The sequence below is a fragment of the Amphiprion ocellaris genome, chromosome 18 (assembly GCF_022539595.1).
Source record: "Amphiprion ocellaris isolate individual 3 ecotype Okinawa chromosome 18, ASM2253959v1, whole genome shotgun sequence".
NCBI lineage: Eukaryota > Metazoa > Chordata > Actinopteri > Pomacentridae > Amphiprion > Amphiprion ocellaris.
The window spans coordinates 22,203,763-22,230,714 of NC_072783.1; the positions used below are offsets into that span (position 1 = coordinate 22,203,763).

General features: G+C 40.9%; 2 protein-coding genes across 2 annotated transcripts; both read right to left on the reverse strand.

The window, feature by feature from the left end:
• Positions 1-3,913: 3,913 nt before the first annotated feature.
• On the reverse strand, positions 3,914-18,098 carry tex2l (testis expressed 2, like; the record flags this gene model as incomplete). Its single annotated transcript, XM_023298839.3, has 11 exons — positions 3,914-4,448; positions 4,531-4,651; positions 7,209-7,418; positions 8,982-9,119; positions 11,121-11,256; positions 11,852-11,951; positions 12,043-12,192; positions 12,382-12,641; positions 14,030-14,345; positions 14,946-15,146; positions 16,683-18,098. Coding segments are annotated over 11 exons (3,207 nt in total), but the record flags the coding sequence as incomplete, so codon positions are not given.
• A 4,009-nt stretch (positions 18,099-22,107) lies between these two features.
• On the reverse strand, positions 22,108-26,702 carry LOC118471547 (uncharacterized). The gene is made up of 8 exons (XM_035956730.2): positions 26,562-26,702; positions 25,460-25,581; positions 24,816-25,175; positions 24,485-24,695; positions 23,869-24,092; positions 23,591-23,738; positions 23,370-23,479; positions 22,108-23,126 (listed from the first exon to the last, which is right to left on the reverse strand). The coding sequence occupies exons 1-8, from the start codon at positions 26,599-26,601 to the stop codon at positions 22,818-22,820; spliced, it is 1,524 nt and encodes a 507-aa protein (XP_035812623.1). The 5' UTR covers positions 26,602-26,702; the 3' UTR covers positions 22,108-22,817.
• Between the last annotated feature and the right edge of the window lie 250 nt (positions 26,703-26,952).

Sequence of the window (26,952 nt, forward strand, 5' to 3'; positions counted from 1 at the left end):
CATCTAAATGAAAATATTTGACTGCACATTCCAATTATGTGCTTAGGTTTATTTGATTTGATTAGACTTTTTCCAAAGGGTGGAGATGGACTGCACTACAATCAGGAGCTTTGTCTTCATATCTGTGCATCATTTCATAGCACACCCTTCCAAACACCGGGCCAAACCAGTTGTCGAGAACATTTGTTAAAAGAAAGAAGGCGTCATTTCTGTGACTTACACAATAACTTGACTGGATCAGGTTTTCCCGTTTCCAGGAACGCACAATTTACCATAATGTGCCGTCCAGCTCAAAAAAGATCATATCATGATCTAACAAGCACACAACTGTTATTACACACTGTTACAGAATAAAGTCATATTTGATCATCAAAGTTTACAAAGGGAATGTAGAGATTAGTCATTGGTGAGGGATTCATTTTTTCTACCTGTTGAAACTGAGCAGGAGCAGCTGAAGAAAACACACACAAGGAAAGATCTTCCAAACTCCACACAGAAAGTTCAAACCCAGGATGTTTTAGCTGCTATGGATGATGGAATTGATGCTTTAGCACATGAATGACCAGATCACGGTCAACACAAACCTGCCATTGTGCAATTTGCCTTTTTAATTCATTCAGTGGTGGAAGAAGTATCCAGATCCATTATTTAAGTAAAAGCTGCATTGTAAAAATGATTTATCTGCAGCAAAGTGTAGTTAAATTTCAAGTAAAACTACAGGTTTGGTCCTTCTGACTGATAAATGATGCAATGGGATTCAAATTACTAATAGTGAAGTATTAGTGTGTCAGCAGCTGATGCTGCTGTCGCTGCTGCAGGTGAAGCTACTTTCAACTACTTTATATACAATTTTATATACAGGGGCTGCAGATAAAATGGAGGAGCTGATTAATGGAAGAGGAAAGAAGAAAAAGGTTCTCATACACAAATCTGTTTTCAGTTTTTGGACATTTTATGTTGTGAGGGAGAACACTATGAAATGAGAGCCAGACAGCATGTTGCTTCTGGGAAGATGCCAAAAAGAAAGGAAGAAAAGGAAACTATTGGTTTAATCTTTAACAATGGACTACATTTTATAAGCGCGTCATACAATCCATTGTGTAAAATCTTTATATAAAAAGTAACAAAAGCTGGAAATGTAGACAAGGAGAAAGTAGAATAATTCCCTCTGAAATGTAGTGAAGTGGAACTAAAAGGTAGCATAAAATGGAAAAACACTAGTAAAGTGCAAGTGCCTCATAACTGTACTTACTTAGAAAATGTTTCCAGTGACTTTTTTACGACTGCATGCATGCATTGTATACATACTGCAGCACAGTGGATTAAAGTTTTACATTTTAAAGTTTGTCCTAAAACAATACTGTCATATCCAGATGTAAATAAAAGAGGCTATTTGTTTCTTCTGTCTAGACTGAACACTAGCAGGTCACTGTTTCAAAGTCGAGGCTTAAATCCAAGAGCAACCTGTGATTTTGCCATCGGGGCCCATTACTTTGGAATGACCTACCTGAGGAGATAAGGCTGGCAGAAAAAGTGTATCTCTTTTTTTGTTGTTTGTTTGTTTGAAAGATTACCTGCACAGTGTGGGTCAGGAGATATCCATTTTACACTGGATTTGGGTCACTTTTGACCCACGTTGTGCATCAAAGCGTTAATAGACTCGTAGCTTTTTTATATTTTGCTCCTTTCTTTCCATTTTGCCCAGGTTTTTGCAGTATTACTTTCCATTTTGTTGTTTATATTTATTCTTTTTTCTTTACTTTTATCCCCCATATATGCATATTTTATTTCCTTTAAGGTGTTATGAGGTTTTGGTGGTTTTATTGTCGTATTTCTATTAATTGTTTTTCTTGTTCTATTAGTTTATCATTTTCAAATTCTGCGTTTTACATTTCATTGTTTTTTAAAATTTTTTTTATCATGTTTAACTTCATTCTCTGCTTTTAGCTTCTCTGCTCTTTGCTTTTCCTTTCGGTTTGGCCTGACTGGCTGTCTGTTATAGTATTGGCTTCCTGATTGTCCTCATTTTTGGTTTGTCTCTCAAAGCAATTTGTAGACTCTATATTTAAAAGGTACCATATAAATAAAATTATCATTATGATGGCTTTTCGAAGCAGTTTCATTGTAAATGGTACATGAAGTAATTTAAGCCTCTTTTTGCCTTCACTGACAGTTTTCCTTGCTGAGCTGTGACTTCTGGACATATTTGGTTCTTTAGAGGAACTTTATAACTTTAGAAACCCTACGTTAATTCATCTTTGTCAGCTTTAAATGAAATTCATTTATTTCATGATGTATTTTTCAACAGAAACAGTGATTTGTTCCCCCATCACATCACTCTGAAATTCCTTTAAGCTGTGATATTTTCTTGAGAATATAGGGACAAAGGCACAATTACAACAACAGGGGATGTTCTAAAGGTACAAACAGGAAAGTGAGTGCTGTTTTGAGATCAAAAAATGTGAATCTATGCTTTAAGGATGAGAGAAAGATGGTAAGAAAGTCATGCTGGTGGCAAGTAGAACGAATGTCGCTGCGTTTAGCGCTCAATGATGAACAAATGCTGCCCTCTATTGCCTGTCTGACGGCAGGCAATGGATTTAAATCAAATCCCAGTGAAATGACTCATGCTCTCTTCCATTCTATATATGTTTCCAAGCATTAACCAAAGGAATCCGGCCATACTGTACAACCCGCTATGCTCCGAAAGCATTCATTGAAACCAGAACATTAGCATAGAGATGTGCCTGGACCCATCGGTTTTGATGTTTCAGGCCCAGTGGTTGTGCGTCTGTTACAAAATTTGATCTGGGTTCATTTAACTGAACATTAATCTGACCTAATTTGACGGTTATTTTATTTGTAACACTCTGAGGACCTGCTGTGTTCTGCAAATGTGATCCTGTTCAGTGTTCGTCATAGTTCCTATAAATGACTTCAGAATGTGGAATATTTCCACTGTGGAATAATTGCATTCACTGCAGCCATGAATCTGCATCTCATAACAGTTGTGAACACAGACCTGGGGCCTGTCTAATGAAGCATACTGCAAATAATTCAAGTGTCCCACGGAGTGACATGTGCACCCTCCCACACACTGTCACACTCCTCTCCCATGTGATTTCATTTCATGCGTCGGGTTTTTCCTGCCATTCCGTACAGGAAGATTTTTTCACCACATCTTCTTGTTATTTTGTTGAACAATTAATATGCATCGCACCCTCTAGACTTTTCACATCATTGTTCTGTTTTTCTTTCGTCACTTTCCTTCCACGCTAGAACTAATCTTGGCCTCATTAAACATTCTCTTTCAGGAGTTTTTCGGTTTCTAGGCCAGCTCAGGCAGATGCTAAATTTATCTCTTGTCCTTTTACTTTCAGAGGTTTATGTTTGGTTACATCCTGAGGTAAAAAGAGAGGTTTTCAGTTGGACGGCAGTGCAGAGCTACAAACTGCTTTTTAGAGGACGAAACTGCATTTTTTCCCATGACTCACAGCTCACCTTATCTCTGTTGTTAGAGTAAGATGAGATTGGAGATAATTTGAAATTTGGTCAGATTAAAAATAAATACTACAGGGTCATGTTCTTCTTTTGTGCACAAACCTTTGCGTCAGGATATTTTTGCAGTAAAAGTAGGGCAGTGAGGTCTAAGCTGTCTGTGATTTCACACTGCAGTCATGTTGTTGATCGCCTTTTCTCTCATGATGTGTCTTTCAGCATATTAAAAAACATCTTATGTACATCTAAACAATTTTACTTTTTTTTTTTTTTTACTAGATGGAGTCTATGTATGAGTTTTGCCATGTGACTTAATCTATAATATCTCTCTTACATATCTCTCCCTCTGAGTTTTTTCTGTGTTCACATGTGCTTTATGTGTCTCCACTCTGTGTGTAATTATGATTTGGCAGAATCTACAGACAAATTTTTATTTTGTAACGTCCATCATCTTAATATCCAAAGTGACATTGAGTTGTAAACATCAAATCATCAGTAAATAAATATATATATATATATATAATCTCATTGGGAACATTCACATGTAAACATTTGCAAAAGGTATCACTTGTAGTTGTTTCACAGCATTTACTCTGATGATACCAAATAATTATTCTCTTTTACACGGTACAAACAAACTCCATCTGAACACCTACAGCGCTGACTTTTAGAAACTCTCAGTTCAGATGTAAACACGATGGTTGGTAAGTCTGCTTAAGACTACTACTGAAGTCTGTAGAGGCAAATTTAACTTCATGTCATCTACTCCATTGATCTTCAGCTGTGAGGCACTAGTCAGATTCTGCCCCAGAGATCTCAGGTGGGATCCTCTCTATGGACTCTGTGGAGGAGCTCTGGGACCGCTGGGACTCGGAGGCTTGAGGACTGTCCACCCCAGAGTGCATCAGGGGTAAGTAGATGTCGTCCATGTTTGGCAGTACAAACACTTTCTGGAGAGGAAAAAAGAAGGAAGCTATAAAAGACAGAATTTGCGCTGTAGGCTAGAAGGTTGATTTTTTTTTCTTTCTTTACCTGGAACTCATCCTGCAGCTTCTTTTCTATCCACTCAGTCACATGGCAGAAAGTCACCTCCCTCTCCCCCAGTTTGGGACGAACATGTAGATCCAGCTTGGGAGGGACACAGAAGCTGTACCTGCAGACATATAGAAATGATCTAATGCATCATAATGAGATTGTTTCAGGCCTAATCAGCCATATTTTCAATCTCATGGCTGTCGTGTTGCTTGAAATACTCGACTAAATTTACTGAGTGAATAAATACATTTTCTTTTGGCAGGAGATTAACTGTGAAATGTGAGTCACACCACAGAAAGTCACAAACACAACATGCTGCTGATTTGTTTCTGAGCATTGTTTGTGAAAGGAAAGTGCACTTATGTCACGAAGAATTTCCTTTAAATCTGACAGTGAAAATTTCTGTTTCAGTAATTAGCTATGGAAGCAGAAACTAAACTGATCTCCAAAAGGCATAAATGAAACATGGTTTTCAACATTTTAAGTAGGATTGAGTATCATTTTAGTTTTCTAAAATTTTAGATTGAAAAATGGACAAGTACACCATGCAAAAGTGAAGGCACCCTAAGAGATTTGAGCTATCAGGTAACCTCTACTAAGTTCTCAGACCTTAGTTAGCTTGTTATGGTTGTGATTTGTTTATAATCGTGGTTAGAAAAGGAAAGATGATGCAGATTTTAAAGCTCCTAAAACTTTTCCCGAACAATTAGAAGTGATGAGCTCCTCTGAGCAGCTGTCCAGCACTCTGAAATGAAAATGAATGATGTCCTCCAAGTAGGAGAAGTCAATACGATAGCCAATAGGTAACCAATCTATCAGTCCATCCATCATCGTCATCCTGGGGAGGTTAGTGGGGACCTACAGTCCATCCTAGCCGACACTGGAAGAGAGATGTGGTACACCTAGAACAAGTCTCATGCTCATTGTAATTTAGGTCTGCCCTTGGGTCTCCTCCCAGGCAGATGTGTTTGGAAACCCTCCAAAGGAAGCCTCCCCAGAGGCATCTGAATCAGATGTCCAAACCACCCCAACTGTGATATTTCTCATGCTTTCTCCTTTTGACATGAAGGAGCAGTGACTCTACTCCAAGCTCCTTCCGGATGTCTGAGTTTCTCACCCTATCTGTAAGGCTGAGCCCAGCCACTCTGCGAAGGAAGCTCATTTCAGCCATGTGTACCCGTGATCTCATTCTTTCAGTCACTACCCACAGCTCATGACCATAGGTGAGGGCTGGAACATAAATGGACTGGTAAATTGAGAACTTCGCCTTGCAATTCAACTCCCACATCACCACGACGGTTCAGTACAACGCCCACATTACTGCTGATGCCGCACCAATCCACCTGTCTATCTCACGCTCCGTTTTCCCATTGCTCTTGAACATGATCCCGAGATCCTTAAACTTCTTCGCTTGGGCAAGCAACTGCCCCAACCCGGAGGGAGCAATCCACCAGTTTCCAGCAGAGAACCATGGCCTCAGACCTTGAGGTGCTGATCTGCATCCTCGTCACTTCACACTCCAAGCAAACCGCTCTAGTGCGTCCTGAAGGTCTCGGTCTGATGAAGCCAACAGAATCACATCATCTGCAAAAAGCAGAGATGCGATCCTGAGGTCCCCAAACCAGACACACTACTCATTCCGGCTGTGCTTTGAGATCCTGTCTATGAAATCATCACAAGAAAATCTTTCTTGCATCCTCACTACAAAATTCAGCCACAAACGTTAGTAAAAGAACATCTAAACCAGCCTGGCGAATGTTAGAAACAAGTCCTCAAGACTGATGAACCAATTTCGCCCACCGGCAATAATGATCAAGGTGGTCTAGCTTTTAAGTTCCACAATCACTAAGGAGTTGGAAACAGGTGCACCTGGCTGTAGCAGTAGCAATGAGCAAAGGTATGCTTGGAAAACCAAGATAATGAGTAGATAGGGGATACTTTTAAACAGCAGATAGTTCTGTAGGCAAAATCTCACATTATCTGTAAAATAGCAGAAAATGAAAAGAAGATGGTTTCTATCACATGATACGATCTTTAAACACACCTGAAGTCCTCAACAGACTACCTCCAGAGGCATGAGGTGACGGATTTGCCCTCAAAGCACAACATCATCTCAAGTCTGTGGAAGGACCTCAAAAGAGCAGTGCATGCAAAAGGGGCCAAAAATCTCACATAACTAGAAGCCTGTTGCAGAATGAATCCCATAAACAGGAACCAAAACACGTAGCTGCTACAAAAGGAGCTCCTTCCTCTGTGCTAAAATGCTAGCTCACAAGCTCGTCCAAGAGGAGGAGTCACTAAGTACTATCATGTAGGGCTGCCTTGGGCCCTTTTTCTTTTTTGGTATTTTGAAAATGTAAAACAAGGAAATCAAAAAAGTAATCTTGCTTAAAATGTTTGAAAATCTTTAACTTTTTAGAAATCAGGCCATCTTTTATTCACTTATATTCACAGTAACAGGAGTTTTGATCAGTGTTTTGATCAGACTTGTTTGTGAAGAATAAATTGCTCACTCCCTTAAAATCTTTAATCTGGTTGTGGAATAAGGTAAGGGCACTGGTCGTCTCACAAAGCCCAAACACTTCATGTTCTTGATGGGTTTCTGTTTTTCTGAAGGAGTGTTGCAGTAACATGTCATCTAACTATGTACACCACGTCAGTAGGTCTGTCCGTACCATATCCTGTCTGTAGGGGGCGGTGGGATGTTGACCACCAGAGTCCCTGACAACTCTTGGACCTCCACAGTGAGCAGCAGCGGCGTGTTGGACATCTCCTCAAACTTCTTCTTAATGAACTCATTCTCTGTGGCTTTCTGGAAGTACTTGGATTTAGCGATTTTGTCCACAAATCTCAAAATCTTCCTTCCAGTCTTTCCACCCCCTGTCCTGTAAGAGAAGATTAGAGGAGAGGAGAGCTTTAGTATGATCCTACACGTGTCAGTAGATTGAGTATTCAGATGTTGAAGTCAAAATTTGAGGGGAGATGAGCAACAGCCATCTGGGGTGTGATGTCACTTTATTTCCTACTGAGCAGTCACAGGACAGAATGATAGAAGTAGCACTTCATGGTGCTGCTTACAAGTTACATTTTCTCCTTTTACTTATGTTAATTTTCTCACAAATGTGAAAGTTGATGGTAATATATGTCATCCGCAATGAAATATCAATAATGCAACCATTGTTTTTGTTTTGGCATGTAATATGATATTATACAGCATTTAGAAGGCAGGATTTGATTAAAAAAAATGTTTTGCCTGTGGCCCGATCCGAGACATTTAATACTGTGTGTCTGCTGATTCCAAGTCCCAGTCAGATGCCCTTTTCCCTCATAATACACACATCAAGTACATTCAAGTTATTAAAATCAATCCAACGTATATGTTTGACAACTAAAGTCTAAAATGCAGTGTGGAGAGGGTCGGGTGTACCGTGGCTCCACAAGCTCCAAAGACAATATTCTCTACATGTCAGAAATGTATTGTAGATCAGCTGTAGTATCTGGTTACACCACCAGGTGGAGCCTCTTACTGTTTGTTACTGTGCTGCCCCTGGGAAACGTTACCTGAGCAGTTATGTGCTTGCAAGCTGAGAGCACTGCAGAGGTTTAGCTAGCAATGGACACCATGATAGGACTTTTGTGTTGCTTAATGACCTCCAACTCAAGCTCATGTGTTAGGGACAAGCTGGGATTGACAAGAACAGTGTTCATGTATGCCTGTGAGATATATAAGAAAGCCAAGTCTGGGTTCTGAATCATGTATCCATTGACTAAAACAGCAATATCAGCACAGGATAAGTGTCTACTGTGGTAAGTTTGTGTCGTCAATCGATCAGTTATTGATTGATAATACTGGCATTATTGAAATGACTCAAAATTTGCATCCCTGACATCATGTCACAAATTGTCTTCTCCCTATATGCCACCTGTGTGACAGTGGACATAAACAAAGGATCAGGCTTAACTTGTGCTGATACCGAACAGTTAAAAAATACTTTTAGTGGCCCCAATCGTGATCTTTGAGATCAACTCGGGCCATCCTGAGCATTAAAATCACCTGTCTAATATTGTGTAGGTCCCCCTTGTGCTGCAATACAGTCTATGGAGCATAGACAGGGGACCTCTGGGGGTTTCTCATGATGTTTGACCCTGATCCTGTGGGTTGTGGAGTGGGACCTCAGTGGATTGTGCTTACAATGCATCCCACAGATGCTCAATCAGATTGAGATCGGAGAATGTGGAGGTTGGGTCAGCACCTTGGGCTCTTTGTCAGGTTACTCAATCTGCTTATGAGCAGTTTTTGCCATGTGGTGGGGCACATTGTTGTAACAAGTTGATCAACGTTAGTCACTTCACCTGTCAGTGGTATTAATGTTCTAGCAGATCACTGTACACACATAGGTAGTATTTTCTTTGTATCTAATACATAAAGTCATGTCCTCAGTATTTACCCTTCGGTTGTCTGGGTGGATCCCTTCTCTCCCACCAGACCCTGAGGCTCAGAAAGAAGCAGGTCATCCTCATCAGATGAACCAGCGCTGGAGGATTCCTCATCACTGTCCGCCAACACACTGAGGACCGGCCGGCAGCTGGGAGGATACATACAGGGAGTGAAGGATGGACAGATTAAGCATTAATAGAATCACCAACATCACTGTTTTACAGGCATTTCCATCTCTGAAACCCTAACTTAGAGTATATAATATCAATGTATGTTGTTTGCAGAGTGCTATGTAAAATATCAGGGACTTGACTTGACTTAAACCTTCATGGACTTACGGACACTTTTAGAAAAGCAAATCTTGCAATTACTGTGAGTGAAAAAGTCTCTGTGGTAAGATAAGATTTACAAATTCAACTTTTCTATCTTGGTGCTCAGCTTTAGATGTGGCACAAAGACAGCTAATGTGAAGCTTTTCCTGGACTTTAATCCCCGCCACTGTGGGTTTATGACAAGCAGGTCTACGCTAATCAATGAAATGTGAAGCGCTGTACATCAGAGACTAGAGGGATCAGAGGAGAGAGGGAGATATGTGTAGGTGTGTGTGTGTGTGAGTGTGTGTGTGTGTGTGTGCGCGCTGCTGAACGGATTAGAATGAAAATCCCATGTTGTTATATTGGACATCCATCATGCTACTTGGGCTGGAAAATATGAAATATACATAATGGATGATAAAAAATACTTTTTTTTAAAGGGCCACTAGATTTTACATCAAAAAAGGCAGCTTACTTGCTGTGAAGAGTTATCTGCCTCTAAAAACAGCTGTATAATGCCTTTCCTTGGTTTCAGAGGAAGTTTTCGAGGGTCTGAAAAAAGGAAAATCTGAAGAGTCTGTTGTATTGCATTATGGGGAATATAGCCTGCTATCTTTTTGTAGCTTGACGTGGAGGTAAAAGTGAAGTATATCAGCCTGTGTTGTGTGATTTACTTGATTTTTATTAAATCTGTCTCTTACTTTCATAAAATCCCACAGCTTCTTAATCGCCAGAGCACATCTTTAATTTCTCTGATAATCTCCTTTCCACTACTGCAAACCAGATGCCAGTTCTGGGCCAATGCTGACTCAAAGTTGGTTCAACCTGCAAACCTTTGAAGAACCAATTTGTTTTTCCATGGGCTACCATAGAGCCACATCATTACATCGCTTTTATTTTATCACTTTTCATTTTTTACGCTCCCTGTAGTCTATTCTGAACTTCTGTCAAGGACCACAGTGTAAGGAGACAGTTTTTCTCTACCACTGCTGGAAAGCCAGTGAGTTAATATTTGTTTCATTTTCCTATCTGTTTGATTAAAGAGCTCATATTATAACGTTTTGGGGTTTTCCCCTTTCCTTTGGTGTGTTCTAGCTTTTTTGTGCATATAAAAGGTTTACAACTAACAATACCCTAGGTCCATGCCAAAGGGAGTTATAGTCTCTCACAGAAAACATCTAATCTGACTGAAACACCTTGTTTAAAGTCCAGGCTTTTCTTCTGTTACTTATATATGTCACCATGTAACACATTTGCATAATACTTGCCTAGTGGCTAGTTTGGCAACAAACAAAGAATAAGCAGCAGCCTCAAAATGCACTATTACTTCCCCACTAGATCCACTTCTGCATTAGAGCTATACTTCTCCACTCTACGGTAAATAACCAACTTTGCCTCACTTTGTCGGCCTAGCTGACGAATCAGAGCAGACTGGGTTTTTCAGCAGGGGGTCCTAAAATGGACTGTTTCAGAGAGCGATTTAAAAGAGATGCTGCAGCATTGTATAGTTTGATATAAAAAATGTGTTTCTTTAACATTAAAGCATGTGAAGATATTCTAGTAGTCCTCAAAAATAAAATATTTAATATTTAATTGTGAGCAATATGGGCTCTTTAATAACTAGCTGTCAGTTATACACATTCCTGCAAACAGCAGCTGGTGTTTGGGAATTCTGCTCTATGCACCATGATTTGCAATAGTATTTACATTTGCAAGGTGTTTGTATGTTCTGGCCAAATGCACCATCTATACTTCGGCACAATGCCTGTTAGACTATGCGTCCATACTTGTTTTTCTTCCTTGTTGGAGTGAGTGGCTTTGCATTTAGCACTGACCGTGGGCTTCCCGTTTCAGTCACACAGTGCATCGTATCCTGACCGCCCTCTTTACCCAGCTTGGACAGATTGAACTTGGTCTGCAGCGTCATCTGCAGGTTACCGGTGTAGACCAGCTGCAGCTCCACCCACAGGCCTGCAGGGGGCACCACAAAGAGGTCAACGCCAGACCACCGAAATTAAGACAAAGCTCATGAACACACAGCGTAATCTGGACACACACTGCTTAGTAGGCAGATTAAACAGCTTTCACTGTGATTATCAGGCCTTGAAATTAAATTCATAATAAATTACGGCGGATTAATAATCCCCTTTTGGAGCTGGCGCATGCGGGCCGACCGGGAAGAGCTGAAAACAGGATAATTTGTTGTGTAACAGCAAAGTGGGCGGAGAATTCGAGAAAGACTAAAAATCACGAGGTTGCACACCTACACCCACTGACATGCTAAAATTCCTGTCATGGTTAGGAGCTGCCAGAATGCCTGATTTTAAAGCACACACACATACACATGCCAATCTGCCCTAAATGTTGAAGGCCATGGCGTAATGGCTGCCCTGCTCCGTGAGATTACAACAGGATAACAGCGTCTGATCTGATGCTCTGCTCTGCTCTGCTGTAATCTAATGAGCAACAGGTCATGCTCTCGCTCATCTACTGCTGCCGCCAGGCTTGCATAGTGACATATTACATATACATGATCTATGGTGTTTAATCTCCAGTCTGAACTCGCCTCTGTGGTTAACCTCTGGTCTGGAGGTAGCGGTGATCTGCGGCATCGAGCAGCCCATATCCAGCTCAGTGAGAGTCAGTTCATTCATGAAGTAAGGCAGCTGTGGAGAAAATCACACATCAAAGTTTAAAATTATACAGATGTATTCATAGCTTCTGTGACTCAGTAGCTGTCACCCAAACTGCTCTCACTCTGATTTTGCTGAGCTTCTTCTGAATCTTGTGGGAGACTGCATCAGCCCAGTGCTTCTCTCGCAGGAAATCCCAGAAGATTCGACCAATTAGAGCATTAGCCCATGCAGTTTGGCTTCTCCCAGGGTAGTCTGCTAGATCACAGGTACACTGAAAATGAAACGAGAGCGAGAAAAGTGCGGATTTAGAGCAATTTAGACTCAAAAATTGAGGAAGAAGTGCAAAATAATTCCATTAGAAGAAATGTTTTGGTCAATATTCTGTAGTTTCCAGCTCTGGAATGTTCCTACAGCTTCACTGCATTAGTTTCATTTGATTTTATCTGCAAGCATGGCTTACATTCCCTCTGATGGTGGGGCTTGCCTCGGTGCTGCTGGCTCCAGGACTGCAGAGGGGCATCGGGTCCTCTGCAGCCAGGAGACGAGCCATGTAGCTGGGGTAGTCGAACACAGAAAGGCCCCTGGTGTTGCTGGACGGAGCAGCAGAGATGGAGGCCACTGGAGGTGTAGAGGGAGCGTCTTCGTCGCTGCTGCCCACTCTGCTGGAGCCTCTGCTGCTCGGCACATGAACCTGCGTAGTAACGCTCTGTGCTGGGTCACCTGGAAGAACGCAGGAAATAATCACCTGGTTGGTTGATCTTTCACACAATTATTATCTCACACACTCTTCAAAGTTGGTTTTAGAATCTTATCTTGTGCTCAAAAACCACAGGAGTGCTTTTTTTTTTTTTTTTTTAAAGACAAAATTTAGGAAATTAGGATTTCTTTATGTCTTGCTCAGGATTATAACTGCATTCTAACATTCTATTTCATCATTATTATTCAATTGGATGGGCCGATCGGCTCAGTTTTTCAGTTAGCCAAGCTGAAGGCAGATCTCTCTTGCCAAAAGACTTTGAAAGAGTTATTCATGCCTTCATTACTTCTCAGTTACACTGTGATCATTTTTTGTGCGTGGATTTAGAGGAGTTTCTTCTTTGGGGTCTGCAGTTTCTTCTAACAGGAAAAAGAAAGTCTCATCACATAACATTGGTTCTGGCCTCCTTTGTATCCATTTCTGGACTGATTTTAACCATTCATTGTTTATTTTTAAGGTTTTATTTAGCACAACTTCTACATCAGCATACCCTGGTTAGAGCATTGAGATCGACCAAGCAGATGCTCCTAGATGTTCTGAGATCCGGGTGCAAAAATAAAGGCAACTGAGCCCCTGCAGTTGCTGCTCCTAATCTCTGGAATAGTTTACTTGTTCATGTAAAAACTCCTGAGACTCAAAGAACTTTTAAGTTGCTACTTAAGACTTAATTCTTCTGGTTGGCATTCGATTCAACACCGCTTAAACTCATCAATCAACATGTTTGTTTTCTTTTAATCCATATGGAAAGTGTAAAACTAATACACTGTATTTTTCATTTTACCTATGAGGGCCATTAGCATGCTAATGTGTATGTTAAGTTGGCTGATCAGTATTTGCATTGCCAACTGTGGGTCTAATAATGTTGTATTATGAGTTTTTTGTCAGGAAATGTTTAGTTTTTACTGAAAATAAATTGAATATAAGAAAGGCTTTTTCATGCAGGACTTGTAAATGACTATTTTTACATTGTATTGGTGCTTTTATGTAAGTAAATAATCCAGATGCTTTTTCCATTTCTGAACAAAGATGCTGTTATTGTGTAGTATCACTTAATAATAAAAACTAATTAAAGTGTAGTATAAAGTGACAGATTAGAAATTAAAAACCCTACATCGTATTATTTATGTCTTCTTCCAGCTCAACAGTTTTCTCTAAAACAAGGCTGGTGTGTCCAACTGTTTTTTTTTCCCCCTGATGCTTCATCAGGTCACCAAACCAATGAGACAGTGTGTTCCCTTGTGAGGGATTGGCTTTGCAATGCAAAGAATTGGAGCATGTAATCCATAATCCACATCCACATATATAGCATTTGTATAGAGGCCTTCTCTTCTCTAATGCATTATTAACGTACCCGATCTGGACACACATCTGTCAGGCCTCTGTCTGTCCCTCTCTTCTCTCTCTGCATCCATGGATGCAAACAGGAAATGACGAAACCACTCTTCTTTCTCTCTTCCTGTGCGGCCAAAGAGGTAAAGAATAGTGGGATGTTTGGAGGAACTTGGTTTAGGACTCGTAGGTTCACCTCCCGGCTCCTCTCCACGGCTCTCCTCTGACATTGGTCCTTCATCCTCCTGGGATTTTGCCCCTTCGGCTAGCTGGATGCAGATGGGATACTTTGGGTTCCACACCCTCTTCCGAGCCAACACAGATGGCAGGAGGAATACCTTTGGGAAACAGCAGCAGAGCTTAGCTGTGTCAAAGCAAAATGCAACTGTTAGTTCAGACAAATCATATACGAGTTAATAATTACTGCTAAAGAGTTTATTAGCATTTTTTTTCCTGCCAATTAACCTTTATTTCAAATATGTATTCTTTCCTGGGTATTGCTAGTAATTTCAGGCACCATACTAAAAAGGTCACTCTAACATCCATGCATTAATTATTCACAATATACATTCATTAATTTCACACTGAACACATTTATACTTCACGCTATTTGACTATTTATCTTTTTTTCAGCCATGCTAGAAGAGGGGCTCTGAGGATTTCACAGGCACATTCATGGCGTCCAAACACCCTAGAATCCTGATTTTGCCAATCCACTTTATTTTGCTCTAGTTCTGCTGGCATTTGTGGTTCTGTGTGAAATGCTCATCACCTTGTTCATGTACCCTCATTAGATAAATTGCAAAAAAATGGGAGATTTTCTGTTTCTTTGACTGGACAGTACAACAACAACAACAAAAACCTCAGGGCTTCAAATCCCATTGAAAGATACAAATAAAAACAGTCCCTTAATACAATTACTTATGGAGTCGTCATACTTTGCTCTTTGCAAGCTGAAAGCAGCGTGAGTTGACAAAGGCAGCCTCGTGGACTTTCTCATCGTACGTGGCCCTGCGGCTTATGTTAGAACGAGGGGAGTCCAGACGGAGACAGGAGCCCTCCAGGGTGGCAAACACAGAGTGAGTCAGAACCGGATGGCTGGTTTCTGGGTCGTAATCATGTACCTCATTCATCCAGCCCTGAAAAGTCAGAGAGCAAGTGTTAATTTAAATCGACACTAATGTTGGTGCTTTCTCAAGTGAGAAATAAACACTTCATCCGGAATTGTTCCCATCCTGAAAATCACAACCGTGTTGGTAATCAGCCTGAAAGGAGACGTGAAGAGCAAAGTTCGTTTTCATTGAACATTTCTGTCACAAAGTTGATGGCACTAAACAATCAGTTATGTGCAAATTACTGTATATGCGACAGAAACTATTGGGGAATGAAATCTTGGCATCTTAGAGTTTCCACAGGCTGCCTGCTAACGTAATGGCAACAACAAGAATCCAGGAAGACACTGATTATAAAAGAAAGCACTTTCTGAAGATAAAACCCCCTAAAATCACATATTTACATTTCTATTTGTGTATGAATTCAAATAGCAAGTAATTATGTGCTAATTGTTGATCTTTAGAAGGGCTAGCAGGTGTATTTTTACTCCACCAAGGAGTTATGTAGCAAACTCTCCTTCTCAATGCTGAATCAACTGATTGACAAAGTCTCACACGTACTGAAATTTTATTTGGACTTTCCTAACAGCAGATTTTGCCTCAGCCAACACCTCAGATATGTGCCTGCAATCAGGGACTATAATTGTTCTCATTCTGTCATCGGATCGCCTCCAGCTCTGCCTTTCATTTTTAACAGCCTTCAGACTGAAACCAAACTGCTAATGACCAAACAAGGGAATTATCCCAAAACTGACACAGAGTTTCCACCATCCTGCCTAACTCCCTGACAAATTACAGCTTATTCCTGCCTGTATTCCTCACTAATTGCCTGTGGAACTGACAGTGTCTGGGTGGATGCTGTCCTCTCCAGTTGCTCTGTGTCAAACTCAGCCAGGAGCAGAACAGTAATTACCGCTGCAGCTCCAGCAGCTTTCGTTATTAAGGTTTTAATTGCGTTCTGGGCACCTCATGTACTGTAGCTGCAGACTTCCAGAAGCTTTTATCTGTGAAGAAAACAGTCGGCTGAGCTGCTGAAGTGACCCGATGACTCGACACTAGTCTGTTGGAGCAAATTAGCCCGAGTGAGAACTAATGACAAGTGCTCTTGTTACTGAAGTTTACTGGAACAGCTTTTAAGCGTGCCCTTTAAAGTGCATTAAGAAATGAGTCACTTTCAGTGGATTTTCATGTATATTTTTATCAAAGCTGATGGGCTTTATGTTTCGTGCCACAGTCGCCACATGATCTTTACATTATATGTGTTTGTTTGTCCACCAAAGTGGGGAAAAAATATCTTATTGGGAATAATGAGCAGGAACAATTTCTTGCAAGAACTTCAGAAAACTCCAGGCTATCTTTCCAAGTCTTCTTGCTAAGCTAAACAAACAGGTAGCTCATATTTGTGAGAGAAAGGGTCTGTGAGGGTCTAATATATCATAATGGCACCTATGAATGCTCTCTCTCAGATCTTTTTTAGAGAAACCATGCTGAGAATGTGTTAGTACGAGAGTGGGGGGCTGACAACAAGGTGGCATTTTCCGCCTTATTGGCTCTTCCATTTACCTTGAGAGTGTCAGGCTCAGTGATGACACTTCCACCTGTCAGAATCCTTTCTCCCAACATTGTCTGTGCTGGTCTGTATGTAGGGGCTGAACAGTTAGACCTGGAGGTGCCCATCCTGATGAGGAACAGCCCTAGCAAGAAGCCCAATGCTAACCCCAGTGCCAGGCCGGAGAAATATGGACTGAGAGGCAGAATGAAGTAGCCATAGGACAGCACCGCCACACAGAACAAACTCATTCGTGGCAGAGGGTGAGGGGGTTGAGGAACAGAAGAGCTCCGAACCAAAGGTGCTGCTTGAGGTGACATCCTCGCCTGCCTTTGAGTGGCGATGGCTAAGACTTGCATCATGTCAGCATCTGTACATATTTCCAGGTCCTCGTCTCCGTGATGTTGTCTGTGATGATGCACAGGGCAGGGGTGGCCTTGAACTCTCCCCAGATGTCTAACAGAAGGCCACTCAAACACAGAAAAAACTTCAGCATCTGTTTTCTTAGAATTTCTCACAGGAGAGTCCGATAGTACCGTGTCTGTGCTCCCTTCCCGTCCCAAACCCCTGGAGCTGATCTGATGAGCCCCCTGAGTCTTGCACTGGTGCTTGGGGCTGCCCCCGCTTTCCTCCCTCATGATCTTACTGAACATGCTGCTGAGAGGTTCATGCACCGCCTCCGAGAGCTTCCTCTTGGTGTCCTCCAGCTCCATTTTAAAGAAGCCTCCTTTCAGACCCTCTCCACTAGGGGAAAGTGAGCTGGGGGATGGGGGAGCAGTCCGAGAGTCCCCATTACTGCGGGTTTTTGGTTGAGTCAGCTGCTTCCACAGGTGGAGGTTGAGGCGGGAGTCTGATTTGGACTGTGACACCTCTGGTTCTGAGCGGGAGATCTCTGTGGAGATTGACTTCACGAGGCTGAGGAAAGGTTTGGGTCTGAGAGTGGAACTTTCTTTCAGCTCCAGCTCTGTGGAAAGAGACTTGACAAGGCTTGCCAGGGGCCGGTGGGTGGGTGAGGAAGGGCCAGGGGAGAGGAAGCTGGGGCCCGTGGAAGAGATGTTCGCCAATGAGCCAGGAGACGAGGGGGAAAGAGGAACATGGAAGGCTTGGGACTGCTGTCCTCCATAATCCTCGACGGAGAGCTGCCTCTCCTTAGGGAGTGATATGGAGGGGTAGTCCTCATCGTGGTCGATAGAGAAGATGAGCTCACTGTCGTCTAAGCTGTCCCACTCTCCCTCTGTCCCAGTCAGCTGGATCACAATCCCTCGGGGGAGATGCCTCTTTGTCCCAGTGGAGGTGGCACCGACTGGTGAGAGGCTGTCCGGCTTCTGGAGAGGAGCACCACCACCTCTTCCTTTATCCTCGCTTCCTCTTTCCCCATTTTTTCCACACTGCCATTTCTTGACTTTACATCTCCGAGCCAAGGCACCTATGTGTCACTGTAAGAGAATAAATAAAGAACATGGTCAGCTACATTATTAAACCCTGGAGGCTGAACAAATAAAAGAGTGAGTCGTAGATAGTGAGAGGAATGGCATCTTTTCTCTGCTTGTGGCTCATTTTCACAGAAACTGCTTACTGGTGCCAACTGCGCATTAATGTGTGAATGTCATGTCGTTCCGCTCTGAAGAGTTGTGGAAATCTACAGTAATCTGAAGACTAGTGAGCCTGAATCACAGCCAAGTAAGCACCTCTCCCATAGCTGTCGCTCCACATACTGAGTGAGCTTTAGAGGCGTGCACAAATAGACGAGGAAGACTTTCTCCCCCAAATGTTGCACAAACTAGGGCAGCTCAGGCTTGGATCTAATGGGGCCAAGTGAATTTCTATAGAAAATTCAGGAACAATCTGTGCACAGTCACAAAACCAAAAAGCTCTAATTAAATCTAGTCTTTTAGTATCATATATGTGACATTTCTTTCACGTTTTCAACACTGTAACCTACAAACAAATACTTCAGTGAAAAAAGGCCTTACCACACTCACTTTCTGAAGTAGTGTTCAGTGTGTCATCTCCCACAGGAAACAAGTACAGTGTCTTCCATCCTCATCCCCTAAAGATCCGACTGTCAGCCGCAAAAATCCTGAGCCACAACTCTCCCTCTGATGTCTTCTCGAGCTGCTTAAAGAGTTACTTATGTAACCCTGAGTTGAATAGCGAGGGGAGTTCAAAGATGCTCTCTGTCATCCCCCTACACCCCCCATGTGGCTTTTGTGTGTCAGCAGCGTTGCGTGTTTCCACATTACACATAAAACAGCCACCACCTACTGACTTGTCAAAATGATACGAGCAAATCCCAACACAGAACCCACAGTTGATGTACTGTAGGCTCATTTCGTGACAGAAAAGAGCAGTTCCGCATCACTGGACACGGACTGGAAACCAGCACAAAGGCCCAGTGGCAAACCTTTTATTTGCCGTCTCTCAGGGTCAAGTTCCCCTGCTCTTTATGGGAGTTAAACCCTACCTCTGACTGGTCAGATTTACGTAAGTGTATTACAGCGCTGTGTGGCACAATTTCAACCAGTTCCACAGCAGCTGGTGGATTCTGACTAATCTGCTCTTGCCCAAAATGGACGGTGGGGAGATAAACCTAACAGACACACATGCAGCCAGGCGGCATTAGACCTTCCTCACAGCTTTTCGCAGGGTAGGATGAGGGACCACAAGCTGCAAGGTGCCAAATGCCCTCAAACACAGACTGGACAAGCTACTGTTAATGCTAACTATGCTTTGTTCAAGCTGATTGTGTAACACGAGCAGGACAGCGCTGTCTTATTGTCATGTGAGTTTGGAAACTGCTATATGTGGAGTCCAGATGTTGCTGTTTTTTTTTTCTTTTTGCACTAATCCAAATGTTCTTATATCACTGCAACCATAAGTCAGCTTTTTCTATAAAAGGGATATGAAACAAACATTTTCTGATAGTGAAAGGATCAAACCAAAGTTTAGGAACATTTTTAGTTGAATAATACAGTATTAACTATGGAGAAGTTAAGCCAAAATATGTGGGTTGTGTATCAGATAAAACAGTGATGTGCAAGCTACTTGGAAACTGTAGTGAGCCAAATTACTATACATTAACCCTGGGAGCATCAGGCCATTTTTAGGACACTTTCTCTGCCTTTACTTTAAAGCTTTTTGTTTTTTTATTTCTCATTATAAGAGCTTGCCATGCATGCTGCATCTAGTTTTTGATTTTTGAGGGGGTTGATCTGATTGAGAATTTATTGACAACGCATGTCGATATGATGGTGACCTGTCAATCACAATGTGCCCACGCCCTAAAAACATATGCTGCTTTATCATCAAATTTACTGCGAGCTGGACCATAATTAATAAAGAGAATGCCATGCTGCATTCATAAGGTCCTGAAATTAGCAAATGAGACCTCAAACCCATTAGTAAAGTGTTTTCCAAGGGAACAAATCAAGTGCAAAGTAGGATCATTTTTCCATTGACTTCTATGTGAAGATATGTATATGGTCACAAACCAAACTCATTGGTGATGGAGGAAAAGTAGTTATGTCACTAAAGTCAGAGAGGTTCATCCTCTGAGTGCCATGGATGTTTGAACAAATTTTTATGGTGACTGGTTTTATAGTTTCTGAAATAACTTTATCTGAACTAACTGGTATTTGACTAATGCAGCTTAAAGCTCAGTCTCAGTGAAGTTTCTTAGGGATGAATGAGTCATATAATCTCACTTTATTGATAGCAGTCAGTGTGCATGTGTACATTACCAATCCTTCATCTCACAGACTTCCCTTTAAAAGAATCCCTAATATGTCTGAACAAGTTGCATGATCTCGGCTGACTCCCTCGACTTTGTCAGTTGGGTTTTCAGTTTAACTGTGTTGTTAGACATATGTGACAAACCCAAAAGTGACAGAAAGCTGGTTAAAATATATGTTTTAAATAAGGACAAGCAAGGAAAGGCAATAACAGAAGGAAGGTCGGGGTGATTATTTTAAATCAATATCTGTATTGTTTTAGCACTCAAAAAAGGAGGTCCTTTATTAAAGCTCCTATTTGTGGGCAAAGCCGTCATTTCAAGTTCCCAGCAGCATGTAATACTCAACCATAAGCTCCTGTAAGACAAATACTGAAGAGCTGGTAAGACTTTCATATGGCTGCGTGTGAAAAACTAAAGGATCGTGCGACAACTGTAGCACGAGACATGCAACACATCTGCTCTGGGTGCACAGCAGAGTGTTAAATCAGTTCTTTACATTCGCCCTCAGTGATAGTTTAAACCTGACTGTGTTTCTGAGGGTGTTGGGGGTTTGTGGGTTTGTGTGCCACCCTCCGATCAGAACACCAACAGTAACAATCTCAGATTAACATTAATGCAGGGTTTAACTGCAAAATCTGACAAATCACACAGCCGGATTAGGGGCTAAACCAACATTTGGTGCAATGTGTTTCCAACCTAGCTCATCTCCTTGACCCAGAGTTGATTGTAGTTATTAGTATCCTGCAGATTCCCTTTGCTATCAGTGATCTTAGTATTCTTAGGCTTCAAGTCAAACACAGAGGCGTGACAAAGAGTGGAGGGCAGAAGGTTGTAGGAGTCCTGTGCTGCCTCCAGACTGAAGACCTTTAGGAGATTCCAGTGTGGCATGAAGACGTTCTGGAGGCTTGTGGTGACTCAAAACCACACTAAGATTGTCTACATGTACTTTGTATTTCACATTTCACCCACAACAATGAAAGCTGCTCAATCAAGACACTTTGTGAATCCTGCAAGGTAAAATATTCCCTACAGTATCTGAATTGTTGGAGCAGTTTTCCAAATGTGAAAGCCCTGATCAGCGCTGTATGGAGAAATTCTGCACATCTAATGTACATCTAAAGCTTAAATTACTTGTCATTTCATTGGTTAGTTGTTTCACCCTTTTGTGGATGAATGTTTCAAGCACACAGGTCATCATTTGCACATTCCTACTTCTCTGCTTTTCTTTACTGAGACTGTGAGATTTGGACTGTTGTTACGAAAAAACGTGCAACTTCTTACATTGGGTGAATTTTTGCTACTTTCCTGCAATTTGTAAACAAAATAACGAATCTGTTCATAATAATAATGCCACGAAGCTTTTTTTATGATAGAATCTGTGACTGATGTGAGAGAAGTCTGATGCCTGTTAATGTTAAATCCAACAGTACTGCATGCACTGCAAAAACAGCCCTACTAGAAATAAGCCAAATATTCTTAAATCTGGTCAAATTTTCTTGTTTTGAGCAAAAAAATCTGCCAATGGGGTAAGCAAAATTTACTTGGCTAGAATTCTTAAAACTAGACTATAAATCTAGTCACTTTAAGACCATATTGTGTCTTAAAACTAGAAAAAATTGTCCAAAATGTAAAAAAAATTTGCTTGTAACAAGCAAATAAACTCTATTATGTAGGATATATTTACTTAAAATAAGTGTTGTGCTGTCTTGATGAAGCTGACTTTAAGAATGTTTTACTTAACTTAAGAATTTATACCTTAATTAAGATTTTCAGTTAATAAAAAAAGCTTACAATAGGACAAATTTTCTTGAAACAGAACATTTTCATTCTTGATTGAACTGATTTTGAGAAATTATACCTCAACAATAAGAATAATAATTAGCTAAAAGTAGCTTAGTATAAGACACAATTTCTTCCAAAAGGATACGACAAACAAGCTACTTTTTCTTAAATTAAGTCACCAGAAGCATTCTTCATTTATTCATTTTTTACTAAAGCAAATCAGGACAGCTGAGTTTGACATCACTCAAGTCCAACAACTGCATAATAAATCCAACTGCCACTCTCAAGAAGTGCATTTTCCAACTACTTTAACATAGTACTATACAGTACAACGTTGTCAGTCACAAGTACTTATTCCAGATATTTTAACAGGATACAACACTGCAACTGTCAAAAAGTGTGTATTCCATTATTCTAGCAACATAACAATTATGTAACATTCTAGCTGCCAGTGTCAAAAAGGATTCCAGCACCATATGTATGTTAAAAGAAAAGACATTCCCACTGCTGGTTTGCAAAGTATCTCAGAAGAACTAATTTAAAATGACACCAACAAACATGTGGCTAACATTTGACTAACTTTTTTTGAAACACCTTCATGGCATAGAGAAGGAAAAAACAAGAAAAGACAAACTCACTCAATGAATGACTTCCACTCAGCAAGAGCTTTTTTGTAGGAGGGGGTTGAATCTCGGTCATGGATGGAATCTTGAAGAATTTCAGTTTGCAGTACAGACAGTAGTGTGGAAATACACTTTGGGTACGTGAGGTGGAGGGCATAATAATATGCCATGACATAGAGCAGTCCCTCATAAAGATCCTCCCGGTCGAACGTAGTCACTGGTGTGCTTCCCACGGCGATCATGCAGTTGTCTTCAGAGACAAGCACAAATGGACAAGACAGAGGTCGCTGGCGCAGGAAACAATCAGGGTCTTCTGAAGTCTACATGACAGAAGACAAAGAAAAAAAATTAGAAAAAGACCACAAGAAATGCACCTGACTAGAACACTGAATAATAAGATGATTATCAAAAAAAAAAAACCTAGCCACATGAATCCATCTAAGGAAAATGAATGTGAATGTCGATTGCAAATACTAAACACACCACAGCAAGCTCCAATGAAGCTACACAACACATTTGTAAAAATCACCATAACAAAACAACAATGCATACAGCAGCCTCACCGTAAGGACATGGAAAAGAGCCTCACTGCTGGCACCCAACTTCTTAGGAGGCACAGTGCTGGATGGGAAGAGCTGTGGCAGGGCTCTGAATACAGCTGTGGCATGCTCCACTGGTTTGAGAAGAGTTTTGAGTTTAGAAGAAACAAGACAAGATGTCACCATAAATAACTGCTTATTATGCAATCTCAAAAACTAAAGAGATCAAAGTACTGTGACCATACCTCCATTCAATGTGTTTGGAGGCTTCACGAGTTTTTTCATCACACCATAGAACTGCACCTTTGAGTAGAAGTTTTCCCATCTTTCCTTCATCTCAGAGATGTACCGGGAATTGGATGGTTGAATAATTCTCCGCAATTCATCCAAAACCTGAAAAATACATTAAAATACAGAACGAAAAAAGAAAAAGAAATATGAAAACCATGCCAAGATGCCCCCAAATGTATAATGGGACAGCTAAAATGTGACGACTGTTGAAACAGGGAAAGCAATAACTTACATGATCCACTTCTCTGAAACATGGGTAAGCTTCGAGAATCTTTGTTGGTCTGTCTTGTTCCTTTACAGCATCGGAGTCTATGAAGAGTCTTCTAGACTGAAACTCCAGGTCCATTAGTTGGGTCACTGCAGCTTTGTTCGGCTTCTTGGTCTTGTACAATTGTTGGAGAGTCTTGTAGTGTCTTGCCTGGGTTTTCTGGCTGCTGTAGAAGTCAGTTGAAGGAGCTGAAAGCATAAAGCAGGGGTGAAGATGTCAGAAACAAAATCATGATTTATTGCCAAGTAGGTCTTTACATATTTGCTGTGGTACATCGGTGCATAAATAATACACAGAATGTAAGCAAACAACATCAAAAACATAACAGAAAATACATATAAAAGAAAATGTGTAAAATATGACTGTAGGGAAACATTAGATTTCCAAGTTAACAGTTAGGAGGAACTTGAGAAGGACCAGATTTATTACTTTATGTGTGTAACTCGTCACAATATGGAATGGAATACAAACATCCCTTGAGAAAAAGTGATGCAGTTATGTTCATTTGGTAGTGTTTCAAAATGTTTTGTCTACCCCCAAACCCACAGATGCTTACAGGATGTATTAATGCAATACATACATGCTTCATCACTGCTACCCTGTTGTTCCACTGGGGTGCTGGCTCGAACAGGTGATAAAATAATAGTTGATCCACTGGAATCTCCATCGTAGTCAGTTGTTGCAGCATCTGCATCCCCATCCTGTCGTGGCTTCTTGGAAGGAGGGCCCTTAGCCTTTCTTGGACTTTTGACATTTGAGAGTCTCTTCATGAGCTTTTTAGCAACGTGCTCCTGTCAGGTACAGATAATGAAAAATTGATGATGATTTTTATCATCTTAAAAATATGATAAAACACCCAAGCTAACACCATGAACATAAACCAAAGTATTAGTGTGCCAATGACTACTTACCCATTCACCACACCTTCCTGTTATCATCGGGTAGTACTCCACCAATCGCTTCGCCATAGCATTCACCTCATGTTTGCTGGGGTATCTGAAGTCCTCAGTGGCTCTTGCTATTGAAATCATGTTAGTCATTGTGTTTCTGATGAGTCGGCAGAAGAGGTCCTTTGATAAAGGCTCAACGTGGTCTGTCCCCAGTCGTTTCTGCTCAAAGTAGTAGCGCCGTGCTTGTTCAAGCTCACTGTCTGTGAAGACTATATATTCTGGGTTGGATATCGTCACAAACTTCGAAGTGTTGGGCTCCTCTTGGGAGAGGTCACTGGCTCTAGTGGTTGATGGTGGTACTTTCTCAGCATGAGTCTCTTCCTAAAATACATTTACATTACACGAACAACTTTAAAGAATTTGAAGAAAACTGCATAAACCAGGAGAGAGTATGGTCCTGTGCAGTGCCAGGAAAAATGTTAAATAAGTACAAATGCTGTACATTTAATACATTATTTGTTTCAAGCCAAAGCACAAGAAGATCACATTCACTCCTCTTAGGCATCTGCTGAAATTTATTTATTTTGTTGAAATAATTACAAATTAATTACTTTTAATTGTAATAATGAAATGTTTTGTCATACTGCAATAGACAAGGAACCGACCTCTTGTTTATTTACCACAAGCCATAGAGCCCGACGCCTGAGGAAATTTTGAGGACCAGGAAACAGATCTTTGATGTCATCTCTGGAGAGTGAAGGCAGTATGTCTTCTCCAATATTTGCATCTGCAACATAGAAGTTCCAAATTATCACTAGATTAATTCAGCCAAATGTAAATAACAGGTGAGGATCTATTTTAGACTGATTTCTACATTGTGACACTTTCTGTACAACTAGCATAGAGTTCTGATATTTCACTGATTACATGCATAAATGTTGCACTCTTAAAACAGGGGAGATAGTAACTGGAGAAGATGGATGAAATGCACACGCAGCTTCATCTTCACTCCTCTATAATGGGTGTAAAACATCTCTTATCTGTTTGTTTTCTGAAACAGAGAGCTTACCTCTGACTATACTGTGCAGTCTAAACAGAGAAGAGATGTACGTTGGAATAAAACCCCAAAGTGAGAATTAAAAATAACTTCAGAAAAGGAAAATAATTCAAATTCTTACTTTGAAAACTCCATGTACTTCAAAACAATAATTCACATAATGTACCCACACATTATTGTACATCACATGATGAAAAATAGTTTTAGGTTCTTTACAGAAACTAGTTTTAACCAGTGCTTTTAAATGGTCTCATTTACTCACTTAAATGCAACTTAAAACAATGAAACAATGACAGTAGATGGAGTTAGCTTACACGGTGACCAAGCTAGACTAATATGTTTTACTCCACACTACTCCACGTTAATCATGAACTCTATGTAAAAAAGATTCACTAAAAGTGTTTAAAGATGAAACAAAGACGGTTACAATCCTGTAACCGTCCCCCACCTCCCCTCCCCCCAACTATGGCGGGCGACGAGCGGCACATGAAGGCCAATGCCATGTCTACCAAACAACTTCTATGCATTACAACGCCTCTTTTTACATCATGAAAAATAGCTAAAAGCAGTAAAAATAAATGATAGAACAACACCCTGCAACAAAATACAATATAAGTATCGAAAGTCACTATATTCGACAATCGCCCCCAACCTGCCAAGTTGGTTTAGCTACATACAAGATAGCAGAATGTAAAGACATAACGACTTACCTTTAAGTGTGGCGGTTGTAATTTCATCCAGTGTATCCATAGCTTGACTTCACTTGAATCCACAAACTGGAACTCACCAAACAATCCTGAAAACAGCAGCAGTTTGCGTTGCTTGCCCATATGCATGTTCCACTCGGCGCTCTTCTCGTTTTTTTCGGTAACGGTCTTCTCCTCCGGGCGCGCAGTACATTGGACTATACCATCTTCTCCAGAAAGGCGGGTGGGGGGGGGATGTCATCAGCCGAAAAAAATACTTTGCATTTCCCCAAGTAAATTTTAATGAGTAAGACTGTTTAATTAGATTACAGTCAATATTTATCTACGTACACATGTCATGTAGGGTATGATTATTTATCGCAGGCACACAATTATGATAAGAAGCCCGTCTTAC